The 20,353-nt window shown below is 33.0% G+C and overlaps 1 protein-coding gene across 1 annotated transcript in view; it reads right to left on the bottom strand.

The window, feature by feature from the left end:
• Window positions 1-4,001: 4,001 nt before the first annotated feature.
• Window positions 4,002-20,353, bottom strand: part of LOC149789827 (anoctamin-4-like) — a 143,309-nt gene continuing 126,957 nt past the window's right edge. The window contains exons 25-29 of the mRNA XM_089973133.1: window positions 19,801-19,953; window positions 16,586-16,638; window positions 11,348-11,529; window positions 7,126-7,231; window positions 4,002-4,461 (exon numbers count right to left, since the gene is read on the bottom strand). Of these exons, the coding sequence (XP_089829259.1) occupies window positions 4,291-4,461; window positions 7,126-7,231; window positions 11,348-11,529; window positions 16,586-16,638; window positions 19,801-19,953 (665 nt within the window). The 3' untranslated portion in view covers window positions 4,002-4,290. The remainder of the gene's footprint in view (window positions 4,462-7,125; window positions 7,232-11,347; window positions 11,530-16,585; window positions 16,639-19,800; window positions 19,954-20,353) is intronic.

Below are 20,353 nucleotides of genomic sequence, written 5' to 3'. Positions count from 1 at the left end.
TCTTTTTCCCACATAAGCACATACTAACTGGCCCCACCCATTTACCTTCATTTATGATTGCTTTCAGTTTTACTAATCAAAATTTTGTTAATGTGACTTGAAGCTTAGTTTTGGTTCCCAATGATTCAGTGCCATTTGGGCAATTATGGGTATAGTTTAGTAATTTCACACTGATTGCCAATTTGCCAAACCTTGTATATACACGCACTTGTCTGGCAACAAAATGTTTTATCTGTATACAAGTTAACTACTTTAAAAAAGATAATTGGGTGAAAATATACTTTTTTTATACCTAAAATGATAAACAATATTTGTATGACATTCAGTTAGTGCTTGCAGTATTTGTGCACCAAAACTTTTGATCGATGTCACCCATAACCTACTTTGTAACCTGGAAACAGACATTGATAATTAGATTATTATTTTTTAAAATGCATTACATTTATCTTCAATTTGGAATTTGTCTACTGACAAAAAATTTAAATTAAATAAATTCCACTCTTTATTCAAAATAAGTGAAAAGGTAAATTTCTGTGCAGTAGATCATATTGTATTTAGCAAGAATTGTTACATAATAAATTGTGTTACATGCATTAATCTGCTAGTAGTGTGCTTTTCTTATTTTCTTTTTATTTATTGTTGAATTTGGTCATATTTAACATGTATGAACTTAATGTTTCAAATATTTTATAGAAAGTCAAACAATTGTGAACTATTGCCAAAAAAAGTGATGACCTTAGAATTAATAGGAAATGTTCAAAATAAAGATAAAATAATAGGAATTTACAAGTTTTGAAGCTAAATCTCATCCTTCTCAGTAAAGAGTGAATGAAGTTTTACACGGGATACCTGTTGAAAACCATGAAAAATAATAAGCCACATTAATAACAATCAGTTCAATTACAGATAGATTTTATAGCCTTGTCAAACATGAACAAGAACAAATTCCAATTAGAATAGAGCTTTTATAAAACAAACTTTCAAAACTGAGGATATGTGTTGTACTGTAAATAAAATTGCATGTATTGTAGATACCTATTTCACAACCTAGTCTGCATAATAGTGGACTTTTCCGTTGAAATGCAAAAGATGATGATAGTATGTAACTGTACGTACTGGAGAAAAGTAACTGCTACTGTGGTAATTGTCACGTAGATTTAAAGAATGCAATGTCAAAATTCTCATCTGCATTAACTGCAAATAATACATGAGATAATGAAAAAACTTATGTTATTTCAATTTCAGTTTTTCACCCATCCATTGTGTAATATTACATGTAAACTCATCAGTTGACCCAACCTGCAATTCTAAGTGTATTTTTAAGCTGGTTATAGAATGGAACATGAGCTTGCTCAAAGAGCCTGTGTAAAAGTGAAAAGTATTAAGGCCCACCCTGGGAATGTGGATTTTCTGAAAAACATGATGTGTGTACTGTGAATGGATATGCAAGTAAATTATTTGGTATTGAAATACATCATTCACTATAAAGGTTTAAAACCATGACTCTATATGCCATTAGATTCCAATAGTTTCTTTTAAAGTTGTAGTAATTAAGTCATGTTCCATATTCACACAGTAATAGCCCTGAAAAAATTCAATAGTTCTGCAGTAACTTGTATATTATATCATAGGCCTTAAGCAAACTAACGTTATATTAAAACAGAACGGTATAAAAAAGGAAACAGTAGATTAGAATACAAATATGTCATGCAATTAAAATACAAATAGATAAAGGGACTGACAGAATGAAAATAATTTTCAAGACTCCACAATAAGACAGTTTCTTAAACATATTCATGAGAATCTCCATTATACTTGGTATAAAAAAATATTTTTTTACTTATCAAAGTTCACATGTTCATACGAAACCTGTGAGTGACCTACACATGTCTTTGCCTTTGATATCATTGGCAGAAGATATCAGAACCTATCAAAGACAATGTATGGATGTACTTGCATGCTAAGTTTGGTTAATCTAAAATTAAATGGAATAAGTTTTGGGAAAACCTCTTCATTGACATAATTCAGATATGTATGGAAGATAAAACATTTTATTTTCTAAAACAACATTATTAACAAATATAGAACAGGTAAAAATTAAAAGTTAAACACTTTGTATACTATAATGTGTTTTTAATTTGACCTTTAGAATAACAGGTATCTGTGTGCAAAATTGTCAAGTTTTCTGTGTATGGCAGATATACCAATTGCAATAAGTTATTAAAAATCAAAATCCTGTTGAACATAACCAAATATATTTTCTTTAGGAAAAGATAAGTATCAATGTTTCATAGAAATAAAACCAATTTGAAGCAGGTCAACAAATGCAGTGCAACACACATTCCTAGCATTTCAATGAAAAAAATGCATGTTCAAAATCTTAACAAGATGTAGAGAATTTTGCTTTTGTCACTCCTCTTCCTCCATGCACTTTCATCATATGCTTGAAATGAAAATGTAGATCCTTCTGGTAGCAAAATATCGTTTTTTCCCATTAAACTGAAAGCACTTCACATGAAATTCTCAGAATTACCCAAGAAAATCAGCAAATGATTGGAAAAACATTTTATAGTCTCTAAATATCAGACCTGTCATCATCAAGAGATCTCTTTGATTTAAATTTCTGGTCGCAAAAAAACTACTCGGTGACATTTGTTTTAAAAGCAAAGAATTGGTGACCAATCTGCTTATTTCCACTTTGTATCTGATACCACATATTACCTCCCTTTATCAGGTCAAGGTCATAAAGATGACCTGTTTCAAGAAGATGAAACAAATATACTTGGTAATCTGGAGATCAACAAAATTTGTGGCCAGTTGGTGGTACTTTCTATCACATAAAATTTTTCTCACCAATCAAAAGAATTCATTCTGATTTTATTTAAAATTCAACAAAATTTTATATATAACTGACCACTTTTCCTTTTTAATTCAATGCTATTAAAAACTATAACTCCAACTTAACTAGTAATTGTTCCTCACGATCTCAGTCTTGAATAATAGTCCATTGCCTTAAAGAAACATTTAGGGTCCCTTTACATTACAACCTGAAAATGTTCTCTTTTGAATTGTAAAGTAAGAAACCAATTTACTTTGTCTGCTTCTTCCAGTCTTATGTTTCAACTGTTCTTTTCTCTTTCTAGTGTCTTCATCAACATAAAACAAGCTGTATCAGTATATTTCATTCCTACAAACAGCACAATTAAAATCAAAGTATGCTGTCTTTGAGCATACAAAATAATCCTGTGTAAATTATAAAAATTTTAAATACTGGAATTAAAATAATTAAAATTTGAAATAGAAAATTATAGCCAACAATACCAATCATTCATAAAGAAAATTTGTTTTAAGTAATATATTTCTCACAAATATTTCTGAAAAAAAAAGTGGCATGGAAAACACACTCTTTCTAAACTTTTAAGATGCATTTTCCATAAATGTTTGTACACATTCAGCACCCCCTCACTATAGCATCCTTCATAATAAAACAGTTCATGTTATAAGGCTGGTATGGACATGGATCCCATTTTATTACGTGGCAATAAAATTATCTATATTGTGTATTCCATTATATGGTGGTCTGGCTATAAAACAGTCTACTCTATGAACCCCAAGGACAGCAATGATGGATTAATGAATTTCTTGAAATTTGATTTAATCTTTTAAACAAATATGGCAATAAACAAAGGACTTGCCATGTTCAAAGAAAAGGATTGAGTTTTTTCTTGAGCAAAAGATAAATTAACAAAAATACAATATCTGTATTAATAAAGTGATTGTGCTTGACAAACAATACCCAAGTGAAAACTGACATGTATCTTTAAGCTGACAAAAGTCATGTCAGGTGAAAACAAAGCTGAGATTATACCCAACTATTATAAATTCTATGAAGGTATGATTAATTATATATATATATATATATATATATATATATATATATATATATATATATATATATATATATATATATTCTCCAACCTGAGCAGTATTTGTTGTGGAAATTGTAAGGACACTTTGGATGAAAAATAACTGAAACTAAACATCTTCATGAATATGTAGAATCCTTGTAAAATAACTATTGCATTTTAGTAAATAATATATATGATTTGCTTAAAAAATGATGCAATTTACAATGAAAAATGCACAGTTAAAATGGCTTTGTACATGTCTTTGTTCTAATGTAAGAATGAGAATAAAGTCAGAAGACAGTCCTCCATGACATCAGTATTCTGTCCCTGCACAGTATATCTTTTTCCAGCTGAACCTTGCAAGGAAGTATAGGTTTAAGCATCAAGGAAGCTGCTTGGCAATGTGTTCTTCATCTCCTATCTGATGGTCTTTGATATAAGCAGTGAGTGCCTTCTTGGCAAGGTATTTTTCTCTCAACATCTGAACCTTGACAGCATATGGCATGTCTGGAATCAGGTACATAATCAACCATGTCAGGAACACAGTCAGGTTCTGTAATATAGTTTAACACAAGTTTACACTTTACTGATATTATATCAGTTTTATGCCAAGTTCTAACACCTTATACCCTCAACAGCTTATATGATGACATAAGGTGGAAGAATCCTGAGAACTTTGAGAAAAGCAATAATCTTGGACAGACCACTACATACCAAGGTGCAAAGCAAGTCCATCACCAATGTTCTAAAATGTTTTCACAATGCTATGTTTTTATGCAACTAAAGAAAGACCAGTCAGTCATGTCTGTGATGGTCACAACAAAACGTTTATTTTTACTCTAAGACACTGACTGTTGACAAGCAAAGCTTTCAGTTGAAATAACAGTCTAATAAAATTTGGTATAAAAAATTATTTGGACATTCACTTGAGTTCTGATCATTTCCACTTTGGATTCCCAATGTTGTCATGCAAGTGGCAAAGAATAATGTTTTTGTTTCAAGATTTTGATTACAATATGTTTAAAATATATCTGATTTCTGCAGAGAAAATTAATTTGTCATGTATATCAGTACATTCAAGGACCTGTCCGTTTGTCCAAGCCAATGTACTGATCTGTGCTTTCAAGCACGGATCTGCATTAAAGGACATGTCCCCATATAACACTGTTCTGTGCATTCAGCATCTGTCCAGCTGTTGATTGCGTCTCCCAGCACTCTGAGCTTTTTCTACACCAAAAGATGAGGCAGAACTCTTGACATAATGTTCAGTGTGTGTGACAAGATAATAAAGTGCACATAATCTGATCCCTTTTATGGCATCTGTCTCCAGTTTCAATAATTTGGAAATGTAAATTTGATTCTTATATATCTTTGGACAGCTAAAAGTTGAACCTGCTTAACAGGTCATGTGTACTAAGCAAACAAGTATAGAAAAAATAGAACCAGTACTAAGCAACCACCACATTTTTCATTTGCAAGAGTTGGTTCAGTTCATTCTAGATCAGAAATGAACAAACAAGGTCTTCAATAGACATGTGTCATACCCTCTGGTTTTAATGCAGCTTAAATAAATGAATTCCTTTGTATGAGGGCCTCAAGGTAGATTAGTTTTTAGCTAATTGTGTTACCCTCTTTAAATAAGGTCATTATTATTATTATTATTATTATGCCTGGAATTTAAAAGTGACCCCTTTCTGAAGGATGGAAATTACATCCTATGCATTTTTATGAAGCATGTTGATTTTTAGCCTGAGTGCAAGTTTTTATTAACCTTAATCTGGATCTGGCAATTTCCTACTAAACATGCATGGTCCATAACAAATTTACTGTATGTGCCACTGAATGGCATTTGTCTACTATTCATGACTTATCAGTCAATAATATCACACCTACGTAAATTTAGTATGAACTGGGCAGAGTTAACAGATATTGATGTTATGGAGTTTTTCATACTTGTATCCAGTAGTAGGAAACAATATCACAATGATCATAATGATGTTGTACTGAAATTGTCATTATATATTCAACAAAGATGTATCATACAAACTGAATCCCGCCAGAGGTGACCAAGAAAAACATTGATTTAAATGCATGCTTTTATAGCATGAAGTATATTATACGGTATAAAACATTTATAATATATGACATCACTCCAAATGTACTGAATGTCATTGTTTTGAATTTTAAAAACCTATATCACCAGCCTGGAGGAACAAAGGAGATAAGTAAAACTCAAATCCCAGGTAATCTATTGATGATCAGTACATAAAAATAAATTAAAAATTAAAAACATTACAATTCTAATTGTATCAATATCCAACTGAATCATTTTCACTATGTATATGTCTAGAAATTCTGTAAACAACTGCAGCCTTATCTGCAAACAGCACTAAGATGTTTGTGATCAAATGTTTTCACATGTCTTGACAGCACTTTGCAGCCAGCAGCAAAAACAAACTATTCACATCATGCAAATACAGAGAGACAGAACCTCTCACAATATATCTGTACAAATGCAGATATATAGTAAACAACTTGTTCAGTGTTTAAGAAAAATATATGAAATTAATTATATATTGGAGGAAATGTCTAAGATGATATTTGATATTTGATAACTAAACCAAACTGGAAAGCATGATGAAGACAAAAAGGGTCCCACGGTGAAACAAAACATTAAATAAGAGACAAAACTATGTCCAAAAAGAATGACACAAAACCTATAACAGGTAAATACAAGTCTACAAGATAATGTTCATACCAAACTGCATCAAAATATGTTGAATAATTTTGGAGTCCTGCTTGTTACAAGCAATAACCGATGTGAAAATGTGAAGTAAATTGTCAAGGCAATAATTCTGACCCGAGTTATTGACCTGATAAGACAAAATCCAGAAAAAGCACATCTAGATCTACAAGACAATGAACACACCAAACTACATTAGAAAATATGCTAAATGGTTCCTAAACTATGCTTGATGCTGGTCACAAGAAATGGTTCCCTGGAACCTGGAACATATGGCCTGCAAGACAAAGATTTCAATTCAAAAGTTCCAAAAGAAATCATGACTCTGATGCTTTACCTTTGATGCTGGCAATAAAGTCATACTTATATCCTGCCAAATGCTTTAGCCTGGATTTATAAAAGTAGCTGAAGAATGAGGTATTATCTTGTAACACCTTGAATATCATCCAGATTATGGTACACTAAAAGTCTTACCTCAAAAACAACAATGAAGGCCAGTCTGGCCACGAGTACATGCCAGAATACAACAGTGTACTTGTACTGATCATCAGAACCTGGTGGATGCCGGAAGTCACGATATCTGCAAAAAATGCACAAAAAATAACAAAAAATTTCTTTCTTGTCTCTTTCCATTATTGGAAACATGGTTGTTAAAATAAATGTTCTAAGGTCAAAGCCCCAATCTGATTAAATGTCTTAAGGTTTCCACCAAATATTTATACATTCAAATGTCCTTCACACTGTTTCAACTTCAATGATACATTTAACAGACACCACAGGCTAATGAATTTGATATGAGTCCTGTTGTACTCTTAAAATCCTTAGACCTGATAAATTCTCAGCCTTTTTGTAATAAATAAGAGATTCAAATGGACCCATTATCATTCACCTGGATAACATATCTGCCTCAATGCATAACGCAATAGCAGTTGTTGAAGAAATATGGGGCAGCTGGATGATTCCTGTGGAAATTTCTTCCAGTGCTTTGGATTGTCTCCATTATTTAAACAATAGTCCCAAACCAAAATGCATCCTTGCTGAAAGCTTGTGGAAAGCTTGCGATAAGCTAGTTTGATGTTTATAAGCTAACATGGATGCTTGCGCAAGCTTGTACAAGCAAGTGCAGGCTTGGGCAAGCTAGCTGGATATAACCGCAAGCTTGCACAAGCTTTCGCAAGCTTGTACAAGCTTTCTTGTTTGCTTCAGAAATTAAAACTAGCTTGCACAAGCTTTCTTGTTTGTTTCATAAAGTAAAACTAGCTTGCGCGAGCTTACTTGTTTTCTTCAGAAAGTAAAATTAGCTTGCGCAAGCTTGTTTTCTTCAGAAAGTAAAACTAGCTTGCGCAAGCTTTCTTGTATGTTTCAGAAAGTAAATTTAAACTAGCTTGCAACAAGTTTCTTCATATATATATATATATATATATATATATATATATATATATATATATATATATATATCCATTGCTTGTGAAAGTTTGAGACCATGTATCCAAGTAGCAGGCACAGGCACCATTACTGTCACGCCCCTATGAAAACAAATTCATGACTTGATGAACAATCATGAAGTGTTCATGAAAGTTCCTCAACTAAGTTCATGAACTTCAAGAATTTTGATGAATCATGTACTTGAAGTTCATGAACACACTGATGAATTTTTATGAACTATTATAATATCTTTGAAGTTCCTGAAATGTCATGAACTTATGGTTCATGAACAATTCAAGTACTCTGATGCAATACCATGGTATTTCTTAAAAAAATGTATATTAAATATCTATATCATTATATTCATAAAATGTTCATGAAAATTTATCATACAAACTTCTCACAATATTAGTGAAATTTAAATAAAGGTGAATTTTTTCTTCTTTTTTTAAAATGATATACTGTATAAATGTTCATACAGATCTTTAATTCAATACTTGTGTACTTAACCTGAGTATTTCTGGATTAATATGGAAAAATATTTTCTGGCCAGCATCAACAAAATGTATTTGCTTTAAAAAGTTTTCAATGACTTTGTCCTAACGTTTTTTTCTTCTCTCCATTACTGTTATAAACTGCATATTCTATTGACTTAGCCACTGGTTGCCAATTTGCAGTAAAAACCGAAATATATTAACAACGATTATCCTGATTGGATGACTATGAAAAAAGACGTGATATGACTGGTTAATATATGCGCGCAATTTCAACAGTCAAGCTTCCTCAGAAACCAAAGATCATGCAGATGGTTAGGCAAAAACCTCGAACAAAAACCGTGGACTCCATGGAATGGACAGATGAAAATATTTTCAATATCATATTTTTAAAGTAAGTAGAAGTGCAGAGAAGCGATTTTGAAGAATATGAAGGAAATGATTTGGTGACAGCAAAATTAGGCGGAAAAGTGTACCAAGCCTGGATGACCAAAATTACAGTGAGTATCTTTTTCTTGGTCATTCGTGATTATTTCAGTAGAAGTTATATGGATATTTTATTGGTTTATATATGTCATCATATTATTTATAACCAAGCTAATGACACGATTTTGTTCAGACCTAATTTAAACTTGCTCATCGAAGTTTTGAAAATCACTAAACATTATCACCCCCACCCCCCAGTTCTCAATACCAGACGTGGTACGATATTGACAGGAGTTGAGATGTTCGAGATCGTTTTCTTTTACATGACATCACTATTTCTATAATCTGATGTAATTTGGTAATTTAAAAAAAAAAACCTTAAGAAAATAGTTAATGCGTGAAACTGTTCACAATAAAAGTGCAAATAACAGCGTGATGAAACCAGAAGCAGCTATACGCAACATGCGGAGTCGGAGTGGATGCATTAGTGACATACTAAGGGCCTATACCACACAAGTCTGGCGTTTTATCAATAAAAAATGGCGAAAATATTTGAAAGTATGAAATAACCGTTATCTGTAATATATATGGTTATTTAGTCTTACGATGTTGTCAAAAAAATTGTCATATTTTACTGAATAAAACATCCGTCTCCTGTGACTATACCTATGGCTAGACAGATTCAATTAATATAAAACAGTGACAAAATTCTGCAATAATATAAATGCTCAGTATTATGTGTAAGGGATTAAATCATTTTTGAGTTGGATCATATTATTCCAGTAAGTAAAGTGGGTTACAATGATAATGTGCTAAAAGCTAAAAACAATGTTGATCAGAGATTATCTGTAATTAACTAACTTTACCTTTTTTTTCAGACCAGACAGCAGAAAAGTAAAATTATTAGAGGATGAAGTTTATAGGTTAAGGAGGAAAATTTGAAAACTGGAGGATCCAAGATGGAAGAGACATTAAATTGTGACTGCTGCAACAATGTTAAAGATCCAAACAGTAATCGGATGGAACAGCTTAAGTTGCAGAAGGAGACATTCAGTAGTGACAATGGACAGGATTTGATTAAATTATAGACCCTGAACATCTTCACAAAAGAGTTATCAGATAGGTCAGTCTCTGGAAGAAGATTGGTCAGGAGAAACCCCAGCTGAAAGACAGCCCCATGACGATGAAATATGCTTCAACAGTTGATTGCAGGCAACTGCCCCAATATCTCTTGAACATTTTTCAAAGAAAAATTACAGAACATACAAAAAATGTTGCTAAGGGTAAAAAAAAAAGAAGATCACTTGTCAGTTTAAATTTATCTGAAATCAAATACAGTTTTTAAGATAATATGTTGCATTTTATACTGTATTAACCCCATCCCCCATCTAAGGTTATTGTATGATTCAGGATGAAGTCATGAATCATTGAGAAACTTTGTTCATCATAGTTCATGAATATGTTCATGCACTTGTTCATGAATGATGATGATCCAATTTGTGGACTGTTTTCAGTTCATGCACATTCTAGAATAATTCATAAACCTTTTGATGAACTTTCATGAATGGTTCTTGAACCAAGTTCATGAACAGTTCATTCATTATTCATGATCATTTCATAGGGGCGTGACACTTGCAGGTAGGGGAACACATAAAGCTTCTGCAGCCTTGGGTAAGCTTGCAGTGAATGAATAAACTTGAACAATGGAATTAAACTTAATGTTTTGGCGGAACAGATTTGTTTTCCACTGCACTGCAACTATAAGATTACATTATTTAATCATTAAATATGCAGATTACTTCATGGAATGAAGTAAAACTTTGCAATATATTATGATAATATGGTCCACCAGGAGCAGTTGAGTCTAAAATGCATTTTTGGACAGGGGCCTTCGGACTCCCAGACCCCCCCCTTCACATTTTCAGGGGTTTTTTTGGAAGGGCGGAAAACACAATCATGTCTGATTTTTGAAAGCCCAGATGCTTGTAGCAAGCAATCTCTGCAAGCTTGCAACAAGCTAGTAACAAGCTTGCGCAAGCTTGTGTATACTTATTGTACTAGGTAAATAAATAACAAGCTTGCGCATGCTTGTGCAAGCTTAAGCTTGTGCAAGCTTAAGCTTTCACAAGCTTGTGCATGCTTATGACACTTTTGTTAAATAAGCTTGCTGCAATGTTCCAAATACAAGCTTGCCGCAAGCTTTATAAATAAGCTTGTGGCAACCTTGCTGCAAGCTTTAAAACAAGCTTGCAATTTTGGTTTGGGGTGTACAATCACAGCCATCTGCTGAACTTGCTAAACAAAATTACAGTATCATGACTTTATTCAAGACATATCACTTTGAAACTCACCTGCAGGTTGTGACATTTCCAAATATTTCAAACTTTTTGTCATCAGGTACACTCTTGTGATTGAAGTCTGTCACATTAAAGGTGGACAAACTAAAGTCATAGTACTGCAATGTTTCGTTGCTGTAGAAATGCTTGTACACCAATTTGGGGATAAACTCTGATGTGAAGGCAATGATTACGGCCTGTGATAGAAAAGAAAATATTCCATAACACAAGTGGAAGAGGTACCATATATTATAACCTATAATGCACACCCAGCTGCAAAAAAATGTGGACTCGCACAATGTACCAACAACTCAAAGCCTATGCTATTCTTTCTACCTATAAATTTCAGCAAAACTGTATTAAACACTAATCAGCTGTCACAGTATGAATCCTATCCACCTGCAGCTCTTGCTTTAAGTTTTCTGCATATGGTGTTCATTTTACACATGTAAATAAGAATATTTAGACAAAAGACTATTCAAATCATTATCATTCAGAAACAAAACATTTTGAAGCAAGTTCTGAAGCTCTTGAACATGCTCAAATGCTGTATTCCAACTCTTAATAGGATAGGATAAAATTCTATTGAAACAAAAGGAAAATACAAACAACTCTAGTATTGAGGCTAGTCAATGGTATGGATGGACTGTACATATATGGATGCCAAAATGGTTGATATGTTGACCTTCCACCTTGCCTAGTTGCAGACTCAAAAAAAGCTGGGGCTCAGTGAGCTAGGTTTGTCACCAGATGCATCATATAATATAACCCTTTGAATTGGATTATATGTACAGGTCAACTGGAGTTTAGGTATAGGCAAGATATTATTTTAACATTTTATCTATTTCTCACATCCAGCTTTTCAAAATATTTGGTAGATATTTTAAATTATAAATGTATTCGAAAAACAAAAGAAAATTATTATCAACTTATAGGTCACTGTCATTGAAATAAACCAGCTACAAATCTTTTAATGCAGAACCCTGAATAAGAAAATGCTAAATATAATGGCTCTACCATGACAAAGACTAGAACCGTCTTAATTTTGTAAGTTACATGTGAACTGATGAGTTATTTTAGTTTGAAAATTAATCAATTTTGTAAATAAATTGACAAAGAGCTTTATTATAATTGCTTAATGATGTAGTGACTTAGTGTTCAACATGCCGGACTTGCAACCAAACAGATGTGGGGTTCAATCCTACCAATGGATCAGCCCTGGTCAGCTATCTTGGTATGTTTGTCAGCAAGACACTTTACTTCATTTGTCATGGCACTAAATAACCTATTTCTGCAGTAAAACAACAAATCAAACCAAAATATATTCTTCTGTCCAAACAGCTTCACCATTTACTGTATGTCATAAAATAAATCATTTAACTTAAAATAATGTTAAATATTGTTAAATATTTCAGACATTTATTTATTTCTGTTAAGTAATTAAGTCTGCGAACAACTTAAAATAAAAAAAAATCATGTTTGTCCCTTTTACTCATGTCATTACTGCTTACACAGGTGTACAAGCTCTTCCAGGAATGTAAATTCAGGGCAGACTTGGTTGGGAGATATTCCTGATTTATCAAAGAATATCTTTTTACTCTTACTCTCTTGGTTTCTCTATCAAATATGTTACTGCAGCATCATATATTGAGAGAACTGGTAACAGGATTAGACAGTTTCATCTACTTACCCTGGATATGGTCTTGCCTCCAGTCTCTTCAAAGGTGTGCAGAAGTTTCAAGCCATGTGTTAAAATGTGTTAAACACAGGCATGCGTTGGCACAGGGTTTGTGCATGGATACAACTCAGAGAAAAACATTCAGCAGAAGTAGAGTAACCTACATTGTTCCAAAGCTGCAGGGAGACTTGGATCATATGTTATGCTGTTGATTTAGGACCCATCGAGTTGAACTGAGCCCTTAGGGATGAAAGGCCGCTGAAGTAAGAGTTGAATAATGCTATTTCTTACCATCCCATGACTTCACAGATGTCAGTCAGGAGTCATGAAACATTAGCACTTAAGAGCTGTGCTAGCAGCAACTGCCTTAATCTCATGAGTTTAATATACATGATACAATGAAATTCATAGGGATGGAGATTTTTTGTGGTGGTCTATATCCTTCCTTCTTTCATGGCAACATAGTTATGAAACCAGGAACAGCAACCTTAATTGAGTCAGGTCTAACTTCTCTTTAAAAAGCTATAGGAGGAAGAAAGCTAATTGTTGTATCGAGGCTATTGAGAGGGACTCTACAGCTGTGTCTATGCTTTTACCATTAGGAGAAATTTTCTGCTTCCTTTTACAAGCTTTAAACATTTGCCATGGTGATTGTGAACTTTCCCAGCAAACCTGACCACCAATTGTATAGAGAAATATTAAATTCAGAGGCTTTTTTTCATATAGATCAGGTACATAGGTTTAGCAACTCTGGACTTTGACAGAAAGCTTGACTGTGCAGCTGTTTTGGCAGGTGAGGAGTAGGCAGAACCAACCTGAGACTATCCATCACTAGATTAAGGAGGTTGTCCATGTTTTTGTGGCCTGATGCAGAGTGATCAACATTAGGTGTCACTTGGATTCCTTTGTTTTCTGTAGACTTTTGGAGTCAGATGGTATAAGTGGAAAGATGTGTTTACTGAGACCATTCCAAATTGGGGGTTGGGAGTCTGCTGCCTAGGCTGACATGGGTCAGGATCCAGCAGGTATGAAGCCAACTTCAGGCTGGAGAGTATGCAAAGGGAATGCAGTTTTAAAAGGCTCATATACCCAGAACTGTGAAATTTGTCTGAACCCTTGATCCTGCCTTGAATGTGATAGACTTTAATGTGGCTTGGTCAACAAGGACAGCACTTCAGAAAATCCCAAAAGGAAATGAAAGAGTTCTTGGGACATGGATCTGACCTGCCTGCTGAAGTTTATTTATGGGAGTCAAGGCAATAGGCAGAATGAGAGAACCCCATCTGCAGCTTTGATAAAAAGATATTCACTATTTTTTTATTTCTATAAAAATACCGCCATGTCGGCCAATTCTGCGCATCGGGTAATTCTGCGCAACGATACATCATTTCTGTAAACACTGTATCACGTGTATTTTGGGTCAAAAATCCATTTTATATCCGGAAAGAACAATCGCACATTAATTAAGAAAAGTGAAATTCATAAAGTGTACAAAAATATCCCACATTTAGACTCGAAATGCACATAAAAATGTGATTTCTAAATGGCAACGTGAAGATCCACTCCAAGACCTTCTTGAACCTGTAACCCAGAAAATTCAATTTACTATGCATCTTTTAGAATCATACAAATAAATACATTATATAAAAGATGGAAATGTGTACCTTAAAACAAAACTGTATTTTAATCCAAGTTTCCAATTTTGCAAGAAGTTATCCCACATGTAAAAATCGTCTGCTACCCAACGTCTCTACTTGCCGCTAGAACATAAATTATCAACAAATTCCCCGGCGTATAGTCTGTTTCTAAATTCTGTAGTAATTTTTCCCCATCAACAAGACATTGTAATCATATTACATCTGATTAATTGTTGTTTCTCTTCCATGTAATAGCTTATTTTTCATAAAATGTTGAACTTTACTAACTTTTTTACAAGATCGGTTTAGTTTGCTTAATATCTCTTGCCATTTTATTGGCATTTTTACATTGAATTTTGCAAAACTAGCTATAAACTTGACCTAATTACTCGACTGAACTGCTGACAGAAACAGTCCAAAGTAATATATTTTCATTTCTGTAGCCCGATGGATAAACATTACATCTTTTCAAAGCTATGCACAGAATAGGCCGACATATCGCAAGTCACGAAAACAGGGGGGTGGTATCCTCTGTGTCCAAAATTAATATTATTTTGAACAGAATATTCTGGTGACAACTGCATCTTTTCAAATGGTAAGCATTGCTGTATTTTATTTTTGTCAATCGCTCGAATTCGGTATGCGTTTTGCTTCAATATTAGAAACGAAAACCTCAGGTGCGCAGAAATGCCCGACAGCAGTGTATATGACAAACACTCCCTGAAGTGCCAAACCCTGCTTACTTGGAAAGAGGGCAGAATGTGAGCACTGCTGCCAGTTAAGCTTGCCTGTGTACAGATCATCATTCCTTAAGTTCAGCCTGCAGTGAAATATCAGCCATGTTCTAGAAGAGATCCTGCCATTGCTCAGTTTGGACTTCATAGAGTCCACAACTTTGATCGTTGGGCCTTGAAGGCAAAGTTTTGGTCACCAATGCGATAAAAGGGAAATTCACACTGCTCTCATGAACTGTTAGTGCAGGGCAAAATTATTTGTGGCTTCAGTTGATTATAAAATCCTTTGGATAAAATCTAAATCTCAGTGCAGATGAACACACCTGAGGTACTTCTCAAAAGGACTTTTCTAGGAATAGATGCATTTTGGGATCTCAAAACACTCTTCTTGAGTTTAAAAAAAAATCACCATTTGGGAATTTGGCAGATATGTACATTATGGCTGAATAAGAAACTACGAAGCAATTCTTTGTGTCAGCATTTTTTTATATACTACAAACTGTACATGTTTATACATTCTGTGTATGTATTTGATTCTGGAATTTTCATGAAACATTGCTTGTTACAGTTGTGATAGTTGTTGATGTTAGCAAAATCAGTTATTTTCTTGGAGAAAAATTTAGTTTTGCATGAAATATCTTTATGTACAACACAACCTTTAGGTTATGAAATACAAGGCCATCTTTTACTACTTTGTACTTTAGGACAAACTGACACACTTGTGCATCAGAAATGAAAAAATATTGTATAGCACTGGAATGGGCTGGTATCAATTTTCAGAGTGAAATATATATAAGTTAAACTGAATTCACTTTTTAATGGGTAACCAATATGAAAAATAGAAATAAAGAATTTAATTTGCTTCGTGAGCAAAAAATGGAGATACTTAACCTTTCATAATTTTCTTGGTGACCCTAAGATTTTCAGTTTGTGTTTCATTATATTGCATTGCTTTATATAGTAAAGTGAGCTGCTGACTCCTCACAATTGTCAACTGGTTTTCTAAACAATGGAAATCCATGCATGTATATCAAATGTTAATGAAAGACATGCCAGCTTATTTTTATAGTCCCTAAACTTTCTAAATGTTGGCAAAATAAAGTATTTATAAAACAAAAACTGTGAAATGTCATTATCTGGTAAAACTAACCACATTTCCCATCTTTTAATGTAAAAAAGAAAAAATGCTTTCTGCTCAACTTACATTTGTCACAATAGCAATTGCTGTGATTCCTGTCAATATCCCATACCAAATTCCTGAAAACACAATATACCAATTAATTTGTAATTCCATCACACAAATATGGAACAAAAAAGCCCACACACAAAGTATGGCAATGTATACAACTTTTGCTGTGAAGACCAAGAAACTGACTTCTGTACATCTGAACCACTCTTAGACCATTAGTCTGTAAAATGAACCTCATGGAAGTAGAATGTTTCAAATCTGTACTGTGTAAACCACATTATGACCATAAAATGAACCACCCAGAAGCAGACTGTTTCACATTTGTACATTGTGTACAACACTATTATTCTGTAAAATGAACCACCCTGAAGTGAAATGTTCCACATTTTGAGATTCAGCATTCCAAAGATTTAAATGCCTTGCCTATCTGACCATATGGATATAACGTGGCTGTGGTGTGGCTCCCAAACTTTCATATATTCAGTAGCACATGATTTTTTTTTTTGGCATGTGAAATAGTGTATAAAAAAATCAATTATCATTTTGGGGAAGAGATTGTGTATGAATTTGAATATAATATGATTGTGGCATGGTTCCTGAAATTTTAAATATATGTACATGTATTTTTCTCATACCTGGAATTTTATTTTTTTTAAGTACGAGAAATAGTATGCAAAAGTTTTATTATCATTTGGGTGAAGGGTTTGAGTATGAATTCAAATATAATATGATCTTGGCATGGCTTCTGAAATTTAACAATTTCACCAGGTTCTTGAAGTGTTATGCCAAAATAAACATTATTGGAAATGTTGCTTATTACTGATCCATGAGTAAAGCCAGTAAGTAATGTCCACTTTATTAACTGGAAATTGAAAAGTTATGAAACTGTACATACTTTCAGCTTAAAAATCTTTATAAAAGTATTTTTCACATGTTTCTTTCAATATTCACAAAATCTGAAATAAAAGTTATATGCACGCTGAAAGCATGTGTTGTTTGTTAATTATTCTTGCTGTAGTCATTCAAATGAATAGGCATACAAGTGTTAATTAGTGGAAATTTACAATGGATAAAGATACATGTAAATGTTGTTGTTGTTGTTGTAGGGTTTAACGCCATTTTTCAGCACATGATAGGCTGTACATGGCAGCCAGTATTAATGGTGGAGGAAGAACCTGGGAAATCCCTGGAAAGAACCACCGACCCTCGAGAAGCTACTGGCAAGCTTTCTCACATACCCACATTGGCCGATTCCAAGACTCGAACCCATGCAGACAGAGGTGAGATGGCAGTGATCCGTAATGGAGTGCACTTTAACCCACTCGGCCATTCGGGGCCCGATACACATAAAAGCATATGATGAAATTTTAGCAGTATGAAATTTGTACAGACACCATTCACAGACCCAGGAAGGTAATGATCCATACATGTGCTTCATCTTTCTTAACCTAATTTTGCTGTTAATTTTTTCCATTGATTTCAGACACAATGGTCTGTGACAAAATTACTGAATAGTTTAAATATGTATGTAGCTTTTGCAATGGAATGACATGTATTATGGATTAACTGCATGCCACAATGATATGATATCAGATGGCAAGCAAATGGTGTTGATACTCTGTTCATGCTATATATTAGACATTGAATTCATGTCTGACACAATGTTCTGTGACAAAATTATCAAATATTTTAAATCTGTGTGCAATTTTTCAAAGGAATTACATGCATTATGGATGAACTGCATGCCACGACGGCATGATAGTAAATGGTGTTGATACCCTATTCATGATATACATCAGACATGAAAAAATGTGGGTGCCAATGTGTTGTTCTCTGAAAAAAGTAAAATACTGTAAAACCCTGCATTAACGCAACCCTGCTATTACTACAATCCAATTTTCCACTGTAAAGCATTTCTGTTCCATATGTACATGATGTGAACATATGATAGTAAAATTATATATATATATATATATATATATATATATATATATATATATATATCATAAAGAGATACTGAAATGTATCAGTGAGACAAATTTATTTTGCCACAGTGGTGAAATTACCTATAGAACTACTTACTCTTCCCCATCTGGGAAACACATTCACTCATATGTACCATCATGTAATTCCATATTAAGTCCTAAGGCTGAATATATATACATATATATAAAATTCCAGAACTGAACATTTAGGTAAGTAATGGGGTGCCATAAAACTATATCTTAAAACAACAGAAAGTAGGTTTCATATATAAACCTATTTAAAATAATTTTCAACATAAATCATGTAAATTATCACTGACAAAACTTATATGGCCTGTTTCTATTTGCTATTCAGTGTCAACCATACCTATTAAACTCTAAGACAAATGGTAAAACTAATACCAAATATTTTTCAATTAGTGATGTCAATTATACTCAAAACTATGTCGGAAATAAATGAATGCTGATGCAACCTAAAATTATCCAAATTTGGGTACACTGTCACCAAACAAGAATGCAACCCTTACAAGGCTAATGATATCGCATTCAAATGCAGAAAATAAATAAACAAATGTCTTAAATGGTAAGCTCACAATCATTAAATTCTTTAGCTTAATGATCTTACACTCTTGAATCTGTGATGATTCTACAAGAAAGTGTTTATGAAAATAAAAATCATGTAATTTTTTTTGTATTAAACAGTCATTAATTTGAAAGGCTACACGATCTGAAACATTAAATGTAGACAAATTTGCAACAAGTCACGGACTTAAATATAAGTAAAATGGAATTTTAAAATTTTTTTGGTAGTTAATAGCTTTTGCCATTAAAAATATCTAACAGAAGAAAAATCAATTCAGTATGTATCATGAAATATTAAATAAGTGGAAACTGTGTATTTTCACAAGTGGTGAAGTCATGAGTGAGAAAACAATGTTTCCACTTCACAAGCTGATTTAGACACTTCAGTTCATGTAGCAAGAAGGACACACAAAGTGACATGATCAGAAAACATGTATCCTCCATGCATCAAGAAATAAAATTTTACATATTGCTAAAGGGTGACAAACAGAGACACTGAGGAACATGATCACAAAAGACATATCCTTAATGTATCAAATGATTTAATTTTATGTACAGGCTTGTTTTCAAATGTTTAGAATATTACTTCTATATAAAATTTACAATTTATTTCAATTCCTTATTTCTATAAAAGTTTGAGTGTATATATCACGTTTTACTTACCAATATCTTGAGCCCTGGCAGCAAGTGGACGTTTCCACATAGTGACAAACTTATATGCATCTATTCTAATCTCAAAAATATTGTTAATGAGAGCAAAAAGTGGAGCCAAGGGGAATGCAGCCACAAATATTGTGACAAAACCATACTGGATAACTGAAAAACAAACCAAAGGCATGAAATTAACTTTTTATTTTTAATTACGGAACACAGGAAATAACTTTGCAACAAACCTAGAAACTGTTACATGGTGTTCATTAGAGAGATTAATTTATCATTTATTTAAATATTTCAACAGTGTTCCAACTTGTTATAAATATTCCAATAAATATTCCAAATATTTTAATAAATTATAAATGTTTTACAAATGATTAAGTTCAATAAGGAGTTACCTGCAGTGAGTCACATGTCAAGAGTTTTATGACTATAATGTCTCACCAATATGAGATACAAAACTACACTGAAATGTTCAAGGTGACACTGCTATGGCTATTTATGTCACAATGTTTAATTCTTGATGACATGATGTTATAATGCAAATACCAATGTCTCTTAC

Source organism: Sinohyriopsis cumingii, chromosome 10, assembly GCF_028554795.1.
Source record: "Sinohyriopsis cumingii isolate HCF-2022 chromosome 10, ASM2855479v2, whole genome shotgun sequence".
Classification (NCBI taxonomy): Eukaryota; Metazoa; Mollusca; class Bivalvia; order Unionida; family Unionidae; genus Sinohyriopsis; species Sinohyriopsis cumingii.
Note: the sequence above shows the minus strand (reverse complement) of the source record. Positions and strands in the feature narration are given on the sequence as shown.